The 26,001-nt window shown below is 39.0% G+C and overlaps 1 protein-coding gene across 1 annotated transcript in view; it reads left to right on the top strand.

The window, feature by feature from the left end:
* The window catches only part of LOC118559936 (ankyrin repeat and sterile alpha motif domain-containing protein 1B-like), a gene marked incomplete at its 3' end in the record, with an annotated part of 106,054 nt that overhangs the window by 67,128 nt on the left and 12,925 nt on the right, over positions 1-26,001 (top strand). The window contains exon 2 of the mRNA XM_036130611.1: positions 23,209-23,289. Coding sequence (XP_035986504.1) covers positions 23,209-23,289 — 81 coding nt within the window. The remainder of the gene's footprint in view (positions 1-23,208; positions 23,290-26,001) is intronic.

Here is a 26,001-nt window from a genome sequence, read left to right as displayed (position 1 = left end):
AGGTCCGGGGGGGGGAACTATGTAATCTAGAATATTAAATCAATTTGTTTGCCTCTGTGACACTTTGGGAATTGAACCAAAAATGACTTACTTAATGATATACTAAGGTTTAAAAACAACATTTCCCATCTTTTTAACTGATTATTTGCTGCTGGAGAGTATCTGCATGTATAAATGGACAAAACAACTTGCCTAACTCTTATCTTTTGACAATTGGCGGACCAATCAGTAGATCCATCCATTGTTTTTCACTTGTCCATGGCTAGATTGGGAATGTACCAGCAGAAGACAAACCTAGACATTGGTCTCCCCAGTGAGACTCTCTAGCTCATTCAGGAGAACCCAAGGTTTTCCCCAGGACAGAAGTCCCCCCAGTAAGCTTAGGGCATTTACAGGGTTCTCCTTCCTGCGGGGCATAACTAAAAAAACACCTATATAAAGAAATTCAGAAGGCGTCATGAGTTTAAAACATCTCAGTTGACTCTTTTTTATTTTTATCCTGTTCTAGATGGATGTGGAGGGTTAGTAAAATTGGAAAATAATCTCTTGTCTAAACAAGATAAACATATAGTAAAAAAAAAAGAGTTAAATGTGAAGAAATCGCTACATGAAGAAGTTTTTTGATATCTAAATATGGTTGCAAATAAGCAGAGGTTTATCAAAAGGTCTGGCTTTCAACATCTTTGTTTGGGTAAAATTTGGATTGGAAATGAGGGCTTAATATAGGACTGGCCAATATTAAATAGAGATATATTTCAAGTAACATCGTATAGTTGCACAATGGAGATATTCTGCCTATATTCTAATAAAAGTGGTTGAATCTGGTGCTCCACTGCTGAAGGGCATCAAATTAAATGTTGAAAAGACAAATCTGCTTCCTTATACGGTGCAAAAACAGTGGTTTGCATCTGATATGTGATTAAAACGGATAATTTTATTGTGAAAATAAAAGTAATGTATTTACTTTGTGGTTGCTGATCTCTATTTACACCATTTAAATTAGACAAACTGAAGGTTGTTGACGTTCTTTTTCCTGTTTGCAATTACAATTGTGGAGCTTTACCAGTCCGGAGCCAGACAGACCAGAACAGAGGAGAAAATTGGACTTGTTCCGTATCATGGCGGTGAACGACGGAGAGCGGGTCCGCTGACGGAGACGTTGGGAGTAGTCGTAGAGAATGTGGAACCGTTCTCAATAATCAAAATAACAACGTAGTTGCTCTGTCGGTCGGACGTCCTGTATGTGAACAAAACAGAGCAGTCGCAAAGGGGAATCTGGGGGTTAGAGATAGGGCAAGGACGTTGGAGAACAGCTTCTTTGTGTCAAAAGGAGTCAGTTCAGGCCTCTTGGATGTTTCTCCCACTTGGAGGAAACTCCCAGGCAGACCCAGAACTCAGGGGAACTATATATCCTCTCTGCAGTGACAACGACTGAATCCTTCAGAATGAGCCGGACAGAGAAGATCCGGTTCCCCCCTAAATCAGATGGGAAAGGGTGGGTGAATGGACTTTTTTTTTTTGTGTTCACATGTATTTTCACATGTCTGGCTACTCGTCTTCTAAATGGGCATGTAAGGGGAAGAATAAAATGGGCACAATGGAGACTGATCAATCAAACACATTTTATAAGTTCTGGGCTCTGCATATTCCAGAGAAAACCTAACATTAAGACCAAGATTTCAGATTATTTTTATTATTTTTAGTTTGTTTCATAATGGATGAGCTGATTTTCAGAAAATACAGAGCATCCAACCCCCCCATCCACCCATCCTCCAATGGCACAGTGATCTTCTTCTGTGACTTTAAGACTAGGTCCCGAATCCTCATGAAGTTTGAAACACTGAAATATTGGATTCATAGTTTGTTCATTTTATCTTTGAGATTACCACCCAGATCCTGTTAAGTCAAATGTAATTTTATGCGAGCTGGATCAATCAAACCAACTCAGTGTTGAAGTAGCGTGAGCCTGAAATTTACCAATAGCTTCTGGATGGAGAAAGGACAATGAGAAATAACAAAGTATGTAAATTTGTCGTAATGCAGGCAGTGATCAGATTTCCTTGAATCAAAAAAATAGGGGAGTAGAAATATAGGTTTGCTCCTCCACTTTTAAAAAGTGGGTAGCAGCTGCTGTTCAGGCGCCTCTGAATGTATTCATTACCCATACAGACAGATTATTTGAGTCAATTTAGAGGGACTTTGCTAGGAGAGCTGCAGTATAAGTGCATCGACTGACTCAGTCCACTGTATAGATCCCATTTGGACAGCCGTCTAGAGTAGATGACCCCCCCCCCCCTTCTGATGCTGAGTTGACATCGGGCCAAATGGATTTGTGGCTGGCTGCGGTTAAGTGGAGATCTAAGGCTTTCTGTCACTTACTTACTGTGAAGAAAATAGCTTCTGGAAGACACACATGCTTCTCAAACACACGCCTTTAAAGATTGTTTGTCGCTCCTCGAGGTTTTGGCTGATTAGGAAAGCTGTAGCATAAATCGGTAATGGCAGTGGTTCTTTCTGAAACTCCTCTCCGGTTCGATTAATTCGAGAGGAGTGACCCTTCTGTGAAACCTTGCATATACGGTGCTTTTTCTCCTAATCCACCACCTTTATTTGTTCAGAGTAACTGTTTTTCTTTTGTTGTTGCAAAAGTCGGATGCAATACAGCTGTTTTTGGGGGAATAAACTGTGCTACACAGTGTTAATTAGAAAAAAATCCAAAGCAACATATATTTAATCAAAAGTTTCCTTTTAAGTTACAATAAAATAAACTGGTTAAAGTTGCCATACATTTTTCCCCCCTATTTAATTACGGCTTTTAAAAATGACAAATTGTATTGTCAGACTATAGTAAAAGTAATTAATTTTATGTAGAACCTGTCCTGTGATGATAAACGTCACAAAGTTTAACATTAAAACACACTAACTGGTTCCCCTGAAGACATCTCTAATATTTGCCAATATAGGTACTCTGCAGTGTTTCAAATCAAAATTCAGCTTCTGTAAAGAAGGTATTAAATTAAGAATGCATTACTACTGGGTCTACCAGCATTTATAACCATGAAACTAAACTCATGCACAAAAAAAGTAATACTATGGGGGTCTCAGATCATCCTGGATCCCCAAAGGAACGTTATCGCAGATCCTTCCTCCCAGCAGCCGTTACACTTCGTAAAACCAACAGGGATGTAAACACTGAGTTTGTTTGGAGCAGTAATGGTTGTAATGTTGATTTTATACTTAAATACAGGTTTTAAACACTCTACTCAGTGGTACATCTGAGTATGCAAATTTTGATAAATCTACAGTATTTTTTTCTTATGTCCTATATTCTCCTCATTTTTTGTTTTAATATTTTATACTTTTGTGTATCTGCATGCTTCCACTTGGCTTTTCACTTTGCTGTGGGTAGACCTGGATTTCCCCCACTGAGGGACAAAAAAAGGCTATTTATAATCTAGTTCTACTCACAGAGGCCCTTATTCATTAAAATAAATAAATAAAATCTGCATACACAACCACTGTTGCTGGTTTGTGTATTTAAATGAAGCTGTGCAGACTGTAGGAGGTCAGCCGAGAGCAGAGGAGGGATGTTTCCATCTCTATTTAAGGAGGTGGGGGAGACACAGTGTGACTTACTGTTTAAGACCCAGAAGCATGGAAACTGTGTTCAGCTGTCTTTAGATGAAAGCATTGCAGTGCTTTCTGTTCCACTGACTGTACTTTTTGTTTTAATGCTCTCTTAATGTCTCTTCCGCTCTTTGATATGCTGTATGATAAGAACTTTGTCACATTTGAGGCATCATAGTTTTGCTGCCTCTCATTTCCTTCCCTTTTATTCAACCCCTTATATGAAATGTCTTATGTCAGGCTAATAGATACCAAACTACAAGTTGTGTTAGGATTCATCGATTGGTTATAATCTTGCTGAAGAATCCGATCTAATTATAGATAATGGTGCATTCCAGCAAAAGCGTAACCCCAGATATTTACACACATTGACTGGATAACAAGACAATGTAGAATATTGTTTGTCTAGCTGTGTCTAACATTACTTCATCAACATTGTCCACTTGGACGACCCATTTGCAACCAATGGGTGATGTTTAGAGACGCTTCATAGTTTGCACTTAATCTTCTTTAATAATAATGCTTTCTATTTCATGAAGCGCACCAGTCCCTCCTGCAGCAAAACACCCTTACAAAATGATTCTATGACCTCCACACCATGCAGGATTTTCCTATAGCCCTCCAGGTTTTATGTCTTGAGTCATTTTGACCCAAAGATTAGTGATTTACCTTACTTTTTTTTTTTTAATTTATATTTATTATTTATTTTTGACCTATTGAACATTTCATACAAATACGTCATCAGGGTCAGGTTTTTCCAAGCAGTTAGGAGGTGTGCTCACATTTGATTTGCCATGATTTTCCTTATCAAAGTCAGTTATTTTTACTGTTTTTTTTAAATAAATTGATAGCCATTTCTTTTTTCCCCCTAATTCACTGCATTTCTAGTTTTTAAGGACATATTACAGTGACTTTAGTTTTGGACCACTGCTCAAAAGTAATAAATATTGAGAAATGGTATGATAAATGGTAAATGGCTTGTACTTGTATAGCGCTTTAACTAGTCTTGACCACCTCCAAAGCGCTTTACACTGCAGTCATTCACCCATTCACACACACATTCACACACACATTCACACCTTGACGGTGGTGAGCTATGTTGGTAGCTACAGCTGCCCTGGGGCAGACTGACAGAGGCGAGGCTGCCGTACTGATACTATTGATACTTTAATAAAAGAAGAAAAAATGGTTTATTCCAAATATGTTGAACGGGGGAAAAAGCCATCCTCATTGGAGTTTGAAGTTGAGTCTCCAACATAAGCTAAATAACCACACTGGTAGCAGGGGGCCGACTTTGTGGCTGATTTAATGTTTTAGATTGGTCTAATCCTGTGCTTTGACTTAGCAATGTGATTGGTAAAGGCATCAGCTAGACTGTGGCTGATTCCAAAAATTGGATTGCTCTCAATTTATTAATTTTTGAGTCTGTTTTGAGCTGATTGGAATGACTTTAAAGTTCACTATCTGAAACACAATTATTATATAATTATTTCTGCCAGCTGTCTTGCAATGTACACCAACAGGGGTAGTTCTTCATTATGCTGTGATTGTTACAGGTAGGGAAGTCCGTAGTCACTCTTGGACACTTTCTCTGGGATGTCATTAAAATTACATTAAACCATAAGGCAAGGCCAGTTTATTTATATAGTTCCATTCACACACAATAAAATAGAATTAACTATGCTTTACAAGAAAGATCAAGAAGAGTGGACAGAAATTACAAAGCATCAGCATAAAAATATTGACTGAAAGAAAAAGATGTTAACATCCAGATCTGAAAGTCTCAAATTGTTTATTAGTCATATTGCTTGATAAAAAGCTGCAGTAAACAAAACGGTTTCAGTCCCAGTTTCTGCACATCTCAGGCCTTCAGGCAAGGCAAGGCAAGTTTATTTATAAAGCACTTTTCAATAATAAGGCAATTCAAAGTGCTGTACATACACAAATAAACGAAGAAAACATAGCATTTCAGAGACAGGAAAAGCATTGCAGAGGCAAACACATTGCACTGGAGTAGTAGCAATAGGTCAGAGATATATATATATATAGTATTTTGAACCAAGACTATTTATTGCTTTATAGACAAACGGCATAGTGTTAAAATGATTATTTTTGACAAATGGGCAGCCAGATCAGTTATTTAAGGACTAGTCTGAAATTATCAGTTTTCCAGATGTAGATAAGGACTCTAAGCCAGCATTCACCATTTATCTGTGTCCAGTTTACATATGAAATCCTTTGTTCTAGCAAAGTTTTAAAGATGATTTTAAGTGGATTTTCTAAAAAATATTTACGTGGTTGTCAGAATTTTGATGCACATCCAAAACTACACTCAGGTTCCTTGCATGCTCTGTTGCCTTAAACCCCACTGAGTCAAGTTGAGCTCTGATCTTGAGCCTTTGATTTTCAGGACCAAAAATTAGTTTTTTGAGTTGCCTGCACCAAGCTGGAGGGAATTGTGATCCATCCACCCATTGATAATTTCTGCTTGCTGGCTGCACATACACACTTCCAGTGTTTATGTATCCAGTCAGCTTAGCAATTAGCTTAGCAGTTAGCTTCAGTGTTAGCCGTTCATTGTAGCTCTTCTGCTCTCACTGTATACTTTGAACATGGCTGAGAGTCGCAGGAAGCAAACTCTGTTCATGTTTATGAGAGAAAGATGAAGGTCTCAGTAGAAAGAAATAAGACCAGAGTGTATCTGGGAGATTTTTTTCAAGTGATCCCCCTAAAGAGCGGAAGAGCAAGGTAAGACCGTCTTGCATATACAGTTATTCAAAAAGAGAGTTGGGGAAACTTCAGGAAAAATCGCCGACCCTAGCAAAAGTGTCTAATATCAGTAAAAGTGTATATAACCATTTAGGTTATTTTCTCACTTTTAAGGTTAAGGCTAGTTTCGCCTCGCTCAGCTAGCTCTCACTTCTGTTTCCATTCAAATGTTTTTTCGAAGTCTGCCTGGGTTGCAATAATAAGAACACTGCAATTTAAAAATACAAGTAAATCAATCTGTTTTCCAATTTTCCCATCTAAGTGAAATCTTTTGTTATCCTTATTACACAGCACACCAGATTTGCAACTTAGATGGAAACAAAGGGTCAAAACTGAAGAGAAGTATAAAGGATACAAGCTGCAGTCGAGCACAAAATGAGGCAGTAATGCAAGGATGAGTTTGAAAAATATGGGATTCACCAGAATGAGATCAGGAGCACGAGATCAATGTCTGAAGAGATGGAAATGGATATGGAAAATAACTGTAAAACAGGAGTATATGGCAATTTGATATAGATTTTTGTGTTGTCTGTGAAATTTCAGCAAATATTCTTCAGAATGGATAATTTATAGTCTAATACTGAGTGAGGAATTCACCCTTTTTATCTCACTCAGTGTAATTGGTGTAAAAATAGAGCAGTAGACAGTGACAGATTGGGGAGATGGGGGAAACACCTCTACGTGTGAAAGCAGGGCAGGATTGCCTGCAGCAGTGAAAAGGTGTGAATGGGATTTTCTTTCTGACGTTGTGGGAATAGGCCGTGAAATGGAGGTCGGTGTCATTCTGAAGGCAACACCTGAGGAGTTCCCTGAGCTGGATAAGGTTTTTAGAGCCTTTTTTTTGTAAATGTTTAGGATCAATCGTTTATTGATATCAAACAAAGAGTACATAGAAAATAGGCTTTTTCAAAAAATTATTTCATGTATTTGGTGGGGGGAGGCTGGCTATCAAAGCAAACTTGTCCCTGTTTGAAAATATAACATTAATTTATGAATTTACTTTGTTAAGAATTTAGCCACACTCAGCCCTGATTATAGCCAGGCCTGTAAGAGTAAAAAAATTACTTAAACAGGACCCACCTGACAACACGAAGTAGGCTAAGGATAAAAAAAAAAAAAGCAACTCATCATTTTCTGATAACAAAAAAAAAAATTGAAGAACATATTAAAAAAACCCATAGGCATCCATTATCTAGAAGGGGTTTTTAAAATCCATTTATACGGTTCTGGGAGAGTTATCCACAGCGAGAGCCGTTCTCTAGAGTGGTCGGCATACCAAAATTAAACCAAGATTTTATTGACAACTAATCCAGAAGGCCCTCCACAAATCCACTTCTGAATGAATGACTAATTAATGAACTGAAGGTTTTAGTGTAGCCTAGTCAGAGTCCTGGCTGAAGTCTGATTGAGATGCTGTGGTGAACCTTAAAAATATAACAAATATTTAAAAATCCAATGTGGCTGAATTGAATCAAAGAGTAATGGGCCAAATATCGTCTGTAATCATATAAAAAAATAATGTGTGGAATACAGATTTGAAAAACGATATTCCGAAAATAATTATATAATAATAGTTTAATTTGTTTAGATCTGTAACTTAAAATGGTTTCAATTAATTTAATATTAAATTTGTATTTATCTGGAAAGGAAAAATAGGACTGTGTGTATTTGTGCAGCTTTACTGCTACACTTTGACCTTTGAAAGGTTAAAACAATTTGCAAGCCTAATTCTACAAGTAATAAACAAAAGAACTTTATAAATTGTGCAGGAAATCCTCATAGGTATTATTATTTGCAATCTTTTAATATTTTTCCAACAAATTAACATCATTATGCACCACTTTGTTTGGGAAATTTTACAAAGCACCTTCCCCAGTTTCTAAAAAGAAAGATGGGAAACAAACAGCGGCAGTTACGTCTTTTTGAACCCTATGTAAAGGAATACTGACTTTGAGCTTTTTCACTCCACAGAAAGTACTATAAAAACTCAGCCAGGTCTGAAAGTGTAAGAATGTTTTCTTCTAAGTATAAAAAATTTGCTTTAAAGTCCCAAATTAGTAGGCAGGATTCTCTGCTTTAAAAAGGACCAAAGTTTTTTCTCTTCAGTTTTTCTGACGATGCAGCAGCAGATGCTGATGAGTGCTGTTGAGCAAAAACAAACCATTTTCCTGTAAATATAGTTTCTCATTTATGCAGTTGCCTAACCAAAGTTTGCAAGAAAGCCGGGACTATACATTTTTTTGCAGAGGAAAGAATTGGTCCAATTTTTAGAGTCCACCAATCACGGCTACACTGATGGAAGCTGCAGGAGGACATTGAAAGACTCTCAGTAATACTCTTTGTTGTGGACACTACTACTAACCGACTGACTCAGTTACTGTATCTTTTATTAGTTTTAGTGAGTTGTTAAAAATCAAGCCAGAGGAAGCTATTAAAAACGAAGCAGTATTTTCTGTGACTGTTTAACTAGGCAGCAAGAAAACAAGAAAGGCTTTCTGGACGTTTTCGCCTTCATAGTTGGGCGCATTTATTGCCTAAATTTCTTGTGACAAGTTCCTACTTCTCCCGGCAGCGGGACGAAAGCGGGCGAATGGACAGTAACGAGTTCGATGAGCTAGTTGGAGCGACTAGTGGCGTTTCTTCTTCACCGGGCACACGGCTGTCACTGCAGCGCAGATAATCGCTGTGACGCCATACGTCCTCGTGACTGTCGGCTCGACGTATCAGCTCGGTATATAAAACAGCTCGACGTAAAGACTTCCTCCCGCCAAGCAGTTTATAGCGTGACACAGTGGCGGCTCCTGCCAAATGTGTCAGGGGGGGCAATAGTTGCAGTGATATCTAAAGTGACCCGTCTAATGGGTAAACTGACAGCTACGTAAACCCTGTTTACCGTCAGTGCTTTGTGAGTTTGGACTTACAATTAACATTATGTAGGATTTATCTTGTTTCTTTTCCATTATTGTCATATCTACTGTCACTTCTGGTAAAATTCATGGTGGTAGAATTGATATTGGTGTTGTTTGAGTAATTTCTAAATCATTTATTTTAAATTCTTTTATTTTGTTTTCAATTGTCCATCCAAAACTCCTCATTTCTTTCTTTTCTTTTTCCCAACATGGATTTAAAATTTCCCAAGTTGGATGATCTGAGTTATTACCTTTTAAATTCAGCCAATAATTTATTTCTAGTTTTGTTCTTCTTAAATCTAATGGCATTTCTCCCATTTCTACTTCTATTGCTGCTGTAGGTGTGGTTTTAAATGCTCCAGTACATTTCTCAAACTTTTTTTTTATATCAAACTTTATTCATACTCGGACATTCTTCTTCTCACACCTGACAGTAATCCAGCAGATCTACGTACAATCTAACGCAGATTGATTGGTTTAATTTATAAATTCCCTCCTCTCTCTTTCTCTCGTTGGTAGTGCGTCGCCCAATCGCCCTGATTAACAAACCGTCTTGGCATGACACGAAAATACATGAAATATGTAGCTTTTCTCTACCGACTCAAGTTGCTGCAAGAATATGGGCGCCTAAAGATGATAAGCAGATAACAGGAAGGCTGAACAAGAGTACAGAGAAGTCGCTCTCTGTTTTTCTTCTGTCATTGAGCAGTTTGGATCTTGGTTACATTCTTTAGATTATACACAAGGACACTGCTGTTTAAGTAATGCTAGCTATGCTATTTACTAATATAATAGTCGATAATAGATAGTAAAGAGGCTCCAATGTGAACTCTACTCATTTTGTCATATGGTGTGAAAACCTTTACCGCTCTGCTTTATGTTGTTAGAGTAATTTAAAGCAGCTCAAATCAACATTGGTAGGTCAAAGAAATCATTCACAATGCAGGCTTTTCAACTATGTTCAGTTTAAAAACAAATATGTTTCTAATGTTTTTTCAGTTATATAAACAAAACACTAAAACACGATTAAAAATAGAAGAAACAGAAGCATTATTTTGAGAGTTGTGCTCATCCTTTAGTTATACCTATAAATCTTTCCATCTCATGGCAGGATGCCGTCTTTCTAATCTGCACACATATTTAAAGTAGGTCCATTAGAATAGACTGTTTTGAGTTGACATCAAAGTCCAAACCATATATACATCACTTTGGATGAAAGGAAACTTGCGCTGCAAACTAAATGTTCAAGTAACTGTCTTTTTTTAGTTTTCCATTTTGACACAGTGCCTCAGACACTGAAATGTAGGTGTAATTATTTGAGAATTTAAATCATAAACCCAAGTTCTGCAAATTTTTGTATTACATGAGTATTTTATTTCATAAGTGGTTGACAGAATATTTAGACAGCTGTGTTTCCACCACTTTTGTAAGCCAGTTTTGAAAAACAACTATTAGGGAAGTGATTGCTTTAATGCTCATCTTTGTTCCTAAGCGCTTACTGGTCAGTTTTCTACATTGTATGCTTATTACATCTGTTTTTCCAACATCAGTATAGAAAACAGGATACAATGCAAAAACGCAGCCTTGCTTTGCACTGTTTTGAATTGAGGTTTTATTTTTTTTTGCAGATTTTGCTGTTTTACACCAACATGTATCGGTGTTCTTGAGTTATATATTCCTTGGAAGAAATACTTTCAGTATTTAGTGCAAACATGATGTGTTTGTGCCACCAGAAAAGAAAATATGACTATATAAAATAAGACGGGAATGTTAATAACTTATTTGAAGCAGCTGACTTGTCCAAAAAGCAAGGGTGTCTAATACATTTAGCCAAATGGAACTTAGATCTATTCAGTTTTTCTTTTGAGGACATAATTAAATATCTGAGTGTCTTCACACGCTGCTCTGTGATTGGCTCCCAGTGACTGAGCTGATCCCGGCTCTGAAAACACTCTTGCATGCCTGCGTTAACCTGATCGTGGCCTGAAGCGTCGCTAAGGCCAGACCGGCTCTGTGGGAGCGGTGGTGGAGGAGGAGGGGTCAAACATCAAAGAGCCCCCTCCACAGAAAACCGCACGTCTTGTCTGTGTGCACCTTGTTTGCTCATATCAAAGCTAGGAGCTTTAGCTACGCTGCTTTTAATCAGCAGGTATCTCTTCTGCTTTTCGCTCAAAACAGGATATGAAGCAAGTGCACTTCCTGCGTGCCTTGTTGTGCTCTGATAACAGGCACACACCTCGTTTCACATCTGTTCCCCTTTTTGATTTCGCTGTTCCCCCTAAAGTGCCTTTTAATTTCCTTTTTATTCAGAAGCACGAACCTCGGCACGTTCACGGGTTAATTTGACTTACCTTGTCGTCTTCTGAAAAGAAGCCCGACAACAAAGGGTTCCAACTTATTTTTTCCCCCCCCTCCTCCTTTGATGGGAATTCTCCCCTTTGATGTCGCTTGAACTTTTCTGCAGCACAGGCCCTGCTTTGCTATCCGTAATGACAACCTGCGAATAAAAGCGTTGCTTCTCAAACGCTAAATGAGGAGCGCGAACCAAAATAAGAAAGGCTTGAAAGGCGTCAAAGATTGTCTTTTGAAATGGCACTTTTAAAGATTAAAGGAGTACATTTACTGTAGCTCCTTCCTGCTGATTTCTGAATGCGTTTACCCTCACTTGTGCCTTTTTTGTTTAGCTGAGTCTTTTGCATCCTCAGAGTTGGAGGAAATTCACTGCTACAGTGCCCCCATTAAAGCGTTCATTGCATTTACACTGCTTCACATTTTGACACGTTTCATCTGCAGACTTTGACGTATTTTACAGTGATTTGAAGCGTCAAACCAACACAGAGCAGCACATTATTGTGAAAAGGAATTTCCTTTATAAAATTGAGCCGGTTGCCTTTTAAAGTCAACAAATTATTAAATGGCTCACTGTATGGAGTTTATCAGTATGAATGGAGGCCTCTGGAGCGCAGTAAACCTTTTTTTTTGGTGGATGCATTATGCTGTGGGAATGAGTTTCTTAAGCAGGGACAGGGAAGCTGAATAGCAGGCAATGTTGAATAAACCCTTTTGCAGCCTGCAAAACATTAGGAACTGGAATAGAGATTCAGCTCCAATCAGAACAATCCCTCCACTCATCTGCCACAGTCTAGACACAGCAAACGCGGTCAAATCTTTGCAGAAATGTGCAGCGTCATGGGGCTAGGGCTACTTAACCTGCTGGTAGGCCCCGGGGCTAAAGGGTCTGGCAGGCCCTGCCATAAAAACCTTCCCTGTTTACCGCATCACAAACTGTGATGATGGCAGCAAACCATCAGTGTTGAATAATTTAAACGATTTAATAAACCAACCAATAAAACAGAAACTGCGAAGAAAAACCATACACAGTTTAAAAGTAGAAGCTTTTTCTCCACATACCCTGAGATCTGGTTACAAGATTACATGCATGTGAAAAGACATATGTAACAGCACTGTTACAGCGACAACAGGAGAGGGAAAATATGCGGCTAAGAACCGCAGACCTACGTTGAACCTGGCTCAGCCGCATCGTGGACTAAGGCTTCTGTACCTGGGCTGTATGTGCTGCCCCTGTGCCACCAGCACATCAATATTTTTCACTTTTTACTAGATTTGCATTATCTTCTGGGTAAAGGAACAAACAAATGCATATTCCTATTAAATCAGTGCACCACTAAAACGTTTAACAACCTGAACCCTGTTCAGGTTGCGCTCTTACCTTTTTAGAAGTGCTTTTTCTCTGGTCTTCTTTGCAGAAAAAGCCATGAATATATATATTTTATCAATCGGAGGGATCTGACTCTTTCTTGCTGCATGCCTGATCACGGTCAATTTGTCCCTTTATTTCTCCCTTTAATTTGTGTGAAATTCAGATCTTCTGAAATAATCTGTTCTCCTGCAGTCAGGAGTCCACAGTGGAAAAGATGGAGAGGCTGAATCTACAGCATATTTAATAATGAAGTAACAGAATTTCTCCATCATGCGCAACTATTCCTCTAGATTAGAAGCACTTTCCTCACTCAAGTTAGACAAGGGAAAAGAATATTTTTCCCCCATTTCGACTATTCCCATGAACTTAGACTCCACCTGCACCGGCTGTCCTTCATCAGCATCATCTTCACGGGCAATTTAAAAAAAAAAAAAAACTCTGTAAGCTTTGGTTTAGTTTCTAGTAATTCTTGAAACTCCGAAGGAGTTTATTTTTAATTTTTTACCGAGCACTGCTCTCACGTTTCTTTCCCGACGTGTTGACAACCGTCACTCATTCACTGCGGACGTACAAAGCTTAAAAACGAGCTCTTCGCGTTGTGATTGGTCAACTCATGGATCATGAATTAGTGAGACATGTCACTAGACATATGTCTAGTGATTGACAGACAGAGAGCCTGACAAGTTACAAACATTGATTTTTTTTTTTAGCTCATCATGTGACCTTAAAACGGTTCGCCCCCTGACGACGAAGGCCCCTGGGCATCAGCCCAGGTAAGCCCGTTCATTGAGGCGGCTCTGGCCGCGTGGTGTAGAAGTAGAGCAGGCGCCCCACACATGCAGGGCTATTAGTCATCTGGGGTTCAATTCCTGACCTTGGGGTCTTTGCTGCATGTCTTCTCCCTTTCTCTCCCTGGCCATTTCCTGTCTAGATACTGCAAAAAAGGGCCACTAGTGTAGTTACGATTTAAGATTAATTTTGACCATAACTATCAGGTGCTTGAGTTTTCATGCTTAGTTTGGTTTCTTTAAAGTAGCTCTCTAAAAACAGCATGACATGTTTTTGTGGTATGCAAACTTGACTATCAAAACTCAGATTTTGATCGTCGCAAATCTTTTGAACCATAAAACATTCAAACCCCCCGATCTGTCTGATGTGACAGAAAATCACGGCGCAGCGATTAGATCTGCTCCAAGTGACTGGGAAAGACAGGCTTGCGGTTTTCTGCAGCTGTACAGCGTAGCGCCGACAAAGGTAGACCCGCTGCTCTGTCCTGGTCGGAGCTACGCAGCATTTTGACGGGAAATCCACGAGTCTGACAGGTAGAGAGACACGTTGGCAAAACTAAAACACATCCGCTTTGGGGAAAATAAAAAACAAAACTTCCAAACCGCAAGGTAAACGGAACGCAATGTCCAACCAGGTCCGTCACAGAAAGCATACATCAATAAATGATCAACAAAACATTTCAATGAAGAGTGTGCTTAACCATGGTTGGAGCTCAGAAGTACAACAAACAGATAAGAACATTAAACAGCCGTCTTCTTTGAGGTGCAGCAACTGCAGCTTTATGTTGACTGCCCGGCTTGTTCTATGCTGGCAGACTTTGCGGCACAAACTATTGTGTGAATACTTGATCTCATGAGTCCTGTGGTCCAGAGAGGGAGGTGGAGCCTCTAAGCCATCAATAGGTAAAGGAAAGAAATCTATACGAACGTTGGGTCAGAAGGATCGGATGGTTTGGTGTCTTTCAACCTTAAGCTCTTCCTTTTCCTTAATATTTACTCCGCAGTGGTCTATACCTAAAAGTAAATTGAAAAAAATGCTGCATATCATTCAAGGTAAAGCCTAATCATGCAATAAATATCCTAAATTCACATAACTCATGTTTAATTTTTAAGAACGGCATTGTGAACGGAAACTTGTTTTTTTTTTGGCCTGTTAGTGTACAGCCAGAGCTACAGCAGGATGTTTTTTTTTTTTTTAGATCAAAGCGTATTCATGTGTTAAGATGTCCTAGTCAAAGTCCAGGCAGTCATCCAATTGTGAATCTGTAGTAAGACCTGAACGCTGGTGTTCATTACACGGATGCTCTCAATCAAACCTGACTGAGGTTGAGCTATTTTGAAAGGAGAATGGGCAAAAATGTTGGCGACTAGATGTGAAAAGTGGGCAGAGAAATACCCCTAATGAGCTGCAGCTGTATAAAGGGTTAAGTCATGGCGGGTATGGATGTGCTTTCTAGAAAAAGTGTATTTTTTTATCCATTTCCATAGAATATAATCCCCATAAAATACATGATATATATTTTTCATAACATGGCAGTATGGGAATACCCTTAACTTCTCTCTCCCCTCTGATATTCAATTGCACACCGTGAAGTCTTTCATTTATATATCTTTTTTCTTGTCCATACCATTGTAGAGCCGTTCCAAGTTAAAAGGGGGGAAACGGTCAGAGTGCAACTTAAGACGGGTTCATACAGAGGGCAGCATTGCTCTACCTGCTGGGACGCCTTTTATGGTATTTGACCTTTCTACCTTTCAGTGATCATGATAAAAAGATGAACGACTGGAAGATGGAGTCAAAAAAAACCTCTGGTAAAAGTTAAGAAAGAGTTAAGAAATATGCAAGGTTTAATACAAGAGTCATTGCTGAAGTTGTTATAGAAATGTAAAGTTTGGTGACCAGCAAGGACTTTCCGTCTCATTTCTCAGGTTAATTAGGAAGGATTATGTCTGCATGTCTGACTAACCCAAAAAGACTCTGCAGCAACCTCTCGGATTAATCTTCTATTTCCGTTTAAACTCGGCTGCTCGGGTTCACGGTTCCACTGAAAATGCAGAGGCGACAGGGTCTCAAAGGGCATATGGGAGTTGCTGGAGGTGGAACATAAAGGAGCCGAGCAGAGCGAGTGAGATAAGAGAGCCAGATTGATCAGGAAGTGACTCATCGAGCTGTTATACAGTCAATGTGATATTTTACTTTATGACGTGGACAGTTAGTTGTGTTTTGGATTCTTTTCTTCTCTCAGCAGGATCTAGGGTGGTCAGACATTTTTATTTGACCTCTCCAAAGGTTTCTGCACCATCTGTAATTTCCTTAAAAAATCCCTGGTGCCAGAATTCCTATATATTAAATGCAACTGTGGCATCATTCTATTTTACACTTTAGTTTTTATATTTTTCCTTAGACACTTTTAAATATGAAACTTTGATGTTCTGCTTCCCTAGGGAATAAATAAGAGGTTGCGCAAATGCCATTGATTTTTAAGCCAATTGAGGAAATCTATCAGATTGATTGGTACATGTCTTTAAATAGTTATTTCCTTTATATCTTTCAGCCAATCACCAGCAGTTAAATCAAAACACAGGAATTGTATCCGATCCATGTTTGTCACCGTCATGCCTCTAATGCACGTGTGTCAAACTCAAGGCCCGCGACCGAATCCGGTCCGTCAAGGACATTTTTCCGGCCCTCAAGAGCCAAAACGGCATATCGTCATAAAGTAGAGGCATATATCCTTTTAAATTGTTTAAAGTGACTAAAGCTGTCCCTCCTATAGCAAATGTTGATATTTTTTTCTTAACTGTGTAGTAACAGCATGCTGCCACTAGATGTCAGTTTTTCCACAACACATTAAAACAACCCATAAATGTCCAAAAAGAGAAAAAATGATGAACTACCCCTAAAATCTACTTTTCTTTTGCAGATAATCTGTTAAACTGGGCCTAATGGTGCTATGTTTAGATTACTGTAACTTTCTTTTACATCTTTTAACTGGAATGAAATTATTAAATCAAAAGCATCATCTATACACGTGCAACCGGCCCTTTTAATGACTTAATGACACCAAAGTGGCCCAATATAGAAATGATTTTGACACCCCTGATCTAATGTATCAGACTGCTGGTCAAGTGTGGAAGCACCAAAGTATAGTCAGTATAACACAACTTTTTCACATATCTACTTGCAGTCTATCAGGAAAAAAAAAAAGTCTAAATGACTGGAATAAATATCTACCAGCTAATGTTATGTCCCACATTCCCAGCAGCCTCCACCACACGGGAGTGGTTTGTCAACAAAACACATCGGTGAGCGCTGCCTTTTTCTCCGGGGCCTGCAAACAAGGTTCAGACTTGTTCTCACAAAGCGCGGCTGTGCAACAGATCAGGGTGTGACTGCTGCGCTCGTCTGTCGGTGAGGTGTGAGGGAGAGGCTGATGAACTGCTGCACAGGCTGGTTGCTGACTGGCTGCTCAAGGCCATAAGTTATAGACAGCAGCTGCAACATAACAAAACCCCTAAAGTCCATTTTGTTGCCCCTCTTTTTCACAAAAACAATACAACCATGCTCATGAACGATGACACATTGAGTTTTTTTATTTGGCTGCGGACATTTTTAGAACAGATTTTTTCTTTATTTTTATCTCCCGTCTTGTTTTCCTTCCTTCTCCCCTGGAGTCTGCGTCGGCTCCATCATGACCGTACTGTAGGTGAGAGCTGAAAGGATTGGGCGGAGCAGCATTGATTAATCTGAACATTAAATACCTCTGAATCCAGCTTTTTGTGTGAGGGGCAACTCACTCAGGAATGCTGCACCTGTTCTATCCCCTGCTTTTAATCCAAATTATCCTTTCATTTGACGATTAATCGGCATATTTGTCTGTATAAATGCGGGTTAAATTCAGCCTAAACTAAACCAATCAGCAAGTTTTGGAATATTTTATTTTGCTTAGTTTCACAGTAGAATAGAATAATCCTTTATTTGTCCCTAATGGATGGATATAGAGATAAACACAGTAGAAATATCCAATAAAAATAGAAACTGTCCAGAGTGACAAACAGTACTGCCGGCTTCAGCTGCCTCCTTTGTTGTAAACCCAATAAATGACCTCCTTCAAATAAGCTTTTCTTTATCCTGCTGGCTTAAAATCAACACACACACACAAAGAGTGGCTCTGTGGTGTCAATAAATGGTAAAAAAAATATGCTCACTGAGAGCGTATTGAACAGAAACTAAGAGGTGGAGTCAGGGATAGAACCGCTTTTTCACAGATTGCATTAAGATTTGACAGAAAAACAGGAAAACATAAATTCAGCTGTAAAAGGATTTTCTGTCTGAAGAAATGCCAGAACTGTTTTTTTTTTCACAACACTTATTTTACCATTAGTCCAAGAAATACCAACAGAAGCAAATCAGTCCTGATGGCGCTCAGGGCCTCAGAAGTTGAAGTTCTCAGTTGATAAATTAAAAGCAGTTTAGCTCAAAATGATCCATTTCCCTGTCAGATTTCGGTTTAAAGTAATTTCTTAATAGAACAAAATGTTTCCTCTGTCGGGAAGTGATAAGCAGTGACGCAGTCGGAGTCCGGACTTGGATCTGATCTAGAATCTGTGGAGCTGAAGATTAGGGTGATGGCAAGGAGGCCTTCTAACCTCAAATACTTTGAGCTCATCTCCAAAGATAAAGCATGAAAATATCTGTGAAAGCATCCAAAAAGCTGGGCAGCAAAGAAAAGCGTAAATAGGAGGGCATAGATAGCTGTAAACAATGTTCTGCTATTAAACTAATCTCTGGCTGCTTTAGTTTCTGCCTTGAAAGAAACATATTTTACCCACTAAAAATAGAATCTGTGTGGGAATCTGAATTCAGAGTTTAAAATTACATTTGTTAACACGAAGTGAGTAAAAATGTCTTTTTCCTGAGGGTTTATCTTTTAGATAAAGCAGGTGTTTGGTTTCCACTCCATCAATCAGATGGTGGAGTCATGAATCTTATAGTATTCGTTATGAAGTTATTAAATTAGTAAATACATTTTTTATTTCATTCTTTGGTAACATTAAAAATAGTGTATACACACACACACACACACACACACACACACACATATATATATATATATATATATATATATATATATATATATATATATATATATATATATATATATATATATATATATATATATATTGTGGATTTAAATATTTAAAACAATCCGTCAATAAATTATTTATTTGTATATTATTTCTGTCATTGAGACCCTGACTTGTTATTGGTTAACTGCTGCAACCTGCAGACCAATCACGCGGCCTGTAGCAGAGATAGCTCCTCCCACTGACTTTGATTCTCGAGGCTGGAGATAAATACATGATGCACAGCAAAATTATGACATTACTAAATAAAACAAAGACTTAAGCAATTATATATATATATATTCTAGTTAGACAGTGATACAAATTTGTTTAATATTATAATTTTTTATGGCATTTTTTTTTACATATTTAAATATCATTAAACACATTTTGTTTGTTTATTGTGTCTATGTCTTGTTTTATTTTATTGAAATTATTACAGATATAAATATTTTTCATATTATTGGCTTTCAGCCCCAGATAGCCACAGATTTTATAAGTATTTTAAAAATGTAAAAATCCAGCTTTAGTATTTGATCCTGGGCTGTATGTAAATACATTTATTCATGTATTTGCTTTCTGTTTCTGAGGCTATTTCTCAGTTTCAGGAGCTTTTTCTGCTGCTTTCTTTGACAGGTAGCAAACTGGCAACACAGCCCAGCAGCTGCTCTGGCAGCAAATTAGCTAATCCAAATTTCCTGGTTCTCTGTTTGGAGAACGTCGTGTTGTAAAGGGAGATTGTGTTTTATTTTGAAATCCGGATCCTCCTGCTTGACTTCCTGCTTCACAGCCCTGTTCTGATTGCCTCGCAGCTGCTCCTCGTTTGTAATTGTCCGCCAAGCAGTTCCAGGGTTTGAGTCTTCTGTGTTTATCGCAGACGCCTGTCTGCATCTGTTGATTTTAAATCAGAATTTGGATTACAGCACCTCCTGCTGCTCCAGGGGTTCCTGCTCGTAGCTCCTTCAGCCGTTTATCATGACACAAGTACGTCTCCAGTGAATGGGATCAGATTATGTTTGGTGGGGGTTTTATCTAACCTGGCTGTTGTCAGGTTAGGTTTTATCTGCATGCTCAAGCTGTCGAAGTAGTAAAAACGCTTGTGTCGCAACCCTTACATTAAAAGAATATATAAAGACTCCATACAGAGTTGCTATCAAGTTTTTTTTAAATACACAAAGTAATGCAATAAACTCCTTATTGACAAACCCCCCCCCCCCCCAAAAAAAAACGTGGGAAGGTGAGAAATTGTCACTTTTTAGTGTCCAAGTACACATCTAACTTTGATATATTTAGAAACAAACAGTTTGCAGAAATTGGTTTATGCTGAGAAATATGTATATTTCAACAAAAAATGTTAGCTGCTTCTATGATTTATTTTTATGAATTATAGTCAGGGTATATTTAGAGTATGGAAATCTTTGGAATGTGATTTGTGTGTTTTGTAAGGTCTGGATAAATATATAAAAACGATAATTTTCCCAATATATATTTCCCCCCTTTACTCCTTTATTCTTTTCTTCCTTACTCCCTTATGCACTTTCCCCCCTTCTTGTGTCCTTCCTTGGATCCTTCCTTCCTCATCTGTCTTCCTTCTTTGCTTTGCTCCATCTTTCCTTTCTTCCTGATACACTTTTCCTTTTGTCCTAGTATCCTTGCGTTCTGTCTCCCATCCTTCTGTCCTTCCTTGCCCCCATTCTTTTTTTCATTGACTCCTCCTTCCTACCAACCTTAACACCTTCCTTCCTTGTTTTCGTACCTTGGCCGTTTCTCAATATGCGTTCTTGAGCGTTCTCGTGTACTCGTGTACTCGTGACACGTCATCAGCCTCAGCCCGAGGACTGTTCCAATGATGAGAACGCCAAATCGAGAACGCGCCGAATTCCCCGGATGTTGTTCTCGCCCGCCCTCTTTATCGAGCATGCATCAGAGCAGACTTGTGCGTTCTTCAGACTGACCGCTTGCCCAGAATGCACCGCGGCCGCAGCTTGATTCAAGACAGCGCAAACAGAGCTCACAGCGGTAAGTTAAAAATTCCCTTTTCTGCTGCTATTGTTGTTCAAAAGTACCTTTTCAGATCGTTTGAGGCGAGAACATTATACTTTTAAGCTTCCCTATGTGTCCTGTTTACAGAGTTAGTGCGTAATTAAAAAAAGTAGTGTGCATAATATCGCTGGTTATGATTTATTTGTTTTGTGTTTATCTGACTGACGTGTGTTGCTTTATTAACTCAATACTTGCTGGAATAAATTGTAATTGTCTCCCTAGGACGGCAGCAGCATATAAAATAAATAAATAAATACATTCTACAAATGTTTTCCTATCTAAGTGAGTTTATTCTGAGTCAGGACACGAATAATTGAGAGGAGAAAGAGGGAAAGAAAATAATAGTAATAATAGTATATGAAAAACCAGACATTTATTTTATACAAATGTTTAATCTTTGGAAAAGAATGAAGGTGTAATATATTCAACAAATTATTAACAGTTACTAACATGGTTTAAAACAAAGAAATAACTCATTAAGATCTTATACAAATAGACAATGCCTATAAACTTACAATTAAAAATAGTTGGAATAGAAATTAATTTATGCATTATTTTATGTATTTTTCCAGGTGGTGAAAAAAAAAAGAAATGAAGCAGCATGTGAACAGGACTCCAACTGATCTACATTAGGTCAGGTGTAGTCATGTTCACTTAAACATGCAGCCAGCTGGAGCCGCTGGATGGCCATCCTCCTCTGGATCAACCTCCTCGTCCTCCATGTCCAGCTGGTCCCCTGCCTTTATACTAATATTGTGAAGGATGCAGCAGGCGGCGATTACTTTTGGGGCAAACGTCGGCCAGCCAGCAGAGGGTCACCAGCACCTCTATCTCCTGTGGCCATCCATGGACCTTCTGGATGGGCAGCAGCTGAAGGAGGAGGACGATGGTGGACCTGTTTAGCCTGAAGGCTGGTCTCAGGTCTCCTTCATTAAAAAATAGTTGGAGGATTGGTACCGAGGTGTTTATCCTCACATATTTTGTTGCTTTTTCTTCCTGTAAATAAAAAAGTCCAAATGTTACCAAATTTGTTTGTTTTTTTTAGTTCTCACCTTTTCACACCATAAAACTATACCTGCTTAACATGCAGATTAATATAGTTCTCAAGAAATAAAAAGTAAAATGTACAGTGCTGTAAAACTAGTCATATATAGTAAATGTAACAACTCGCTTCCCTTCTCTGGTATTTTTAACATTTCACTTAAAGAATGAGCTGAACTTACTGCACATAATTTAAAGATTAATCACTGTAAGGGTGGGCAGACATAGAAATGACTCGTCCTTTCTAAATATTCAATGCTGGAATGGTCAATAAGTGCAAATGAAATGGCTTAACACTACTGACATACTTTTACTAATGTTAAAATTGTCTTTTTCTTCATTGAGCAATAGTCACAATTACAACCTGCTCACGTGTTTAATACAATCCTCAATGTTTTTTTTTGTTTGTTTTTGTAAAGATAAAAGTTGAAAACAGGCTGTCAATCTTAAAATGCCTACCAGTTAGAACAGGTGGGCGAGCAAAGCCTGCCTTTTGAGCCTCCTCTGCCGCATCAATCTCCTCCTGGTTCGTATTTGCCTCCTCAACTGCGCCGCCCGTTGTGCAGCCTGCTGGTAAATGTGACTAACGGCCAAAGCAACAGCAATAGCGCGCCTATTGCTCATTTTATTTCCACAAAGGAATGATTTATTTGCAAGTCTTAATCGACGCTCCAACTACGAGCAGCACAACTCCCAACAAAGAAATTCCCGCGACTGCTGCTTTTATACCCACAGTTCTGTTAAAAAAAAATAGATTTTTTTAGGCGTTTTAAAAATTAGAAATGTTTTTGAAAAAAAAATCAATAAGATTTATTGTGGTGTAGTGTATAAATGGTTTGGAATGCAAATGAAATGCTAAAGAATTGTGCGTCTCACAACGTCACGAGTACGCTTCTGTTCCAATACACAGTGCGTGCTGCGTGCTCGCGTTCTCGTCAAGTCCGATCTTCCTGTGTTCTTACCGAGAACAGACTTGACGAGAACGCGAGTACGGACTCGCGTTCTCGTGAATTGAGAAACGGCCCTTGTCTCCTTTCTATCCTTGTCCTTCCCTCTTCCTTTCTTCATTCCTTCCTGGTTCTTGTTTTGAGCCAAGACCTGAAACTGTCCACCTGTAGTTTGTCTGCAATCCAAATGTCACTCTGGTTTGTTATTAACTGCGATGCATTTGTGTCCCCTGCAGCATGTGGAAGGGCGTAAACGTGAACTGCACAGACAGCTCAGGATACACACCTTTACATCACGCTTCGCTCAACGGACACAGGTAAGAAAGACATTTTCTCTTCTTCGATCGTCTGAAGAGACAAGATTTTAGATTTTTTTTTTTTCCTGTCAGACAGGGACAGCGTAAGGAAAGATAAATTGATGAGGCCTGCATTCTGCTTCTTTATCTGCTTTATGTTGGGTGTTAGTCAGACGGGTGCAGAAGCAGAACGTCAACTAATAAAACTAATAAACAGTTTAATAAAAGAAAGTTTGGATGACAAGCAAAGGCTCAATGTTTTTGATTCACCCATTTCAGAAAGTGAAACTTCTTGTAATTTTGATGATTATGATTTACCAATAATAAAAACTCAACATTCAGTGTATCCAAAAACTAGAATGAATGGAGGAGATCCGCCGGTGGTTCTGCTGAGTTCTGCTGAGGTGTCCAGGTTGCTTTGAAAGCAGCATTGGGGTCGTCTGCATTGTTGGTTCTGGTGTTTCTCATCTTCCTCCTGACAAAGCTTCATAGATTCTCTGCGGGGTTCTGGTCACACCAGTTTGCTCTGGACTTGAAGCAACGTGGATCCTGTGCTTCTCCACTCTCCCTCCAGACTTTGGGACCTTGATTTCACTTTCACCATTTTCATCCTGAAGGAAACTTTAGATCACTGAGAAACAGTCCAATTCTTTTTCCTCCAAGCCCATGTTAGATGCTTCTGACATTGTCGCTGGTTCAGGAGTGGCTTGTAGTCCACATGTTGGATTATCCCTGTTGCTGGTGCCCCTGTTCCCACCACACTTTTTCCTTCCACTCAACCTTCTGTGAACGTGCTTGGAGACAGCACTTTGGGAAGAGCCAGCTTGTTTAGCTGTGGCCTGCTCTCCTTATGGCGGGGTCAGTGACGGTCTGTTGAACTTCAGTCAAGTACGCCGTTTTCTCACGGATCGTGTCGCCTACTGACCCAGACTGACACCATGAGTTTCCAATATTTAGCTTTTGCACACTATTCAAATCTTCTGTATATTGGAGAATCATCTGGGGTGCTGAATTCTGGTTTTCGTTATATGTGAGACTTAACATTTGAAATCACAAAAACTAAAGGGTTGAAATATTTCACTCTGTTATGAATCTTAATGAGATTCACAATATTAAATTATTTTAGTTGTACCTGTGTACTTGAAACCAAGGAACGATATATGTATAAAAGTTACTGACTGTGTTTTTTTGTTTTTTGTTCCTATTGTTCGACTTTAAGCCCGACGTAACATTTACAATTTTAGGTTAGTTGGAATTAGCTAAATTATTACTATTTGCTAAATTCTAGATTAATTAGAGAATTATTGGGGCTTTTTGCAAATTCAGAAGTTTACTTACATTTCCTCAGTAGTTTTGTTTTTAAGCCATATAGAATTGGTGAAACGTTTTTGGCATTCTTCTACAAGCTTCCCAAAGTAGTTTGTTGGGATTTCAGCTCATTCCTGCTGAGAGACCTGGGGAAACGGGGTCGGGTTTGTGGGCTGTGTTTCCACAAATACGACTGAGACTCTGGGGTTTGTGATTCCCACCTTAAAACACTGACCTTACTGTCCTTAAGCCATGTTATAAATAAATTTGCCTGTGTAATTAGGGTTATTGACCATTTGGACGACCTATTTGTGCGCAAGCTTTAACCTTCTGCCTCGTGTTTTGAGATTTTTGCTTTATTGTTTCAACATGATGTTCTTCGTACATTACGCCATATACTTGGTGAAGTGCACCAGTCCCTCCTAGAGCAAAAGCACCCCCACAACATGATGCTGCCACCTCTGTATATTAAAGTTGTACTCCTTTTCCCTCCAAACAGTAACAGTCATTATGGCCAAACACTCAGGTCATTGTTCCTGTGCTCATTTGCAAACTGGAGTCTGGCTTTTCTTGTTATTATGGAGTAATGGCTTCTTCCTCTCCAAATGGCCTTTCTGCCCATGTCGGACCAGGACTTGTTGCACAGTGGGCGATGGCACTCTCTTCCCAGCTTCATCAAGCATCTCCTCGTCGTCTTTGGCTTTTGCTCTGCAGGAGATCCACACGTTTCACACCGAGAGGCTCTCATCTCTGGGACACACAGCCCATCCCCTTCCTGAACCACACAGCCTGGATGTCCCTATGTTGTTTATACGTCTCTATTGTTTGAACAGATGGACATCGGCCCTTCAGGCATCTGGGATAACCAAGATTGAACCAGATCTGTAGAGGTCCTCAGATTTCTCCTGATTTTCCTGTGGTATCGCATTAGGGACCAGTGTGTTTGAGATGTTTAATTACTCCTGATCTAACCTTAAACAGTGAGAAATTGGTGTGTTTTTTTTAAGCTGGTGAAGATTCTCAGTCATCCAGGTCATGGTCATTCCAAAAAAAGTAAAAAACAAAGCAACTGGACTTGTTTCGCTTCCTCTCCAGGAAGCTTTCTCAATTCAAAAGGTCTAGAGTAATGATGAGTACCAAGCTTTATACTACTGCCCAAACAAAGGCCCTGTTTTTTTAATACACGGTACATATATATATCTGGTTTAAAGAGTAGCAAATTCCCCTGCTCCTTTAAGTCAACATCATTCCTGGTAAATTGGCCTGTGTGCACAATCTAGTTGGGATTGCTCAGAAAACACAGTTTGGATTAGCTGTGAGGCTGTCCGCTCCTTTACATCAGCTGGGGAAGGATAGAAGTAAAACTGCAGACATAATGAAAGCTAGGCTGCCAGCAAAAAGCTGCAGATGTTTTTTTTTTTGTTT

This window comes from Fundulus heteroclitus, unplaced genomic scaffold (assembly GCF_011125445.2).
Source record: "Fundulus heteroclitus isolate FHET01 unplaced genomic scaffold, MU-UCD_Fhet_4.1 scaffold_367, whole genome shotgun sequence".
Taxonomy (NCBI): Eukaryota; Metazoa; Chordata; class Actinopteri; order Cyprinodontiformes; family Fundulidae; genus Fundulus; species Fundulus heteroclitus.
The sequence above is the reverse complement of the archived record's forward strand: the minus strand, read 5'-3'. Positions and strand labels throughout refer to the sequence as shown.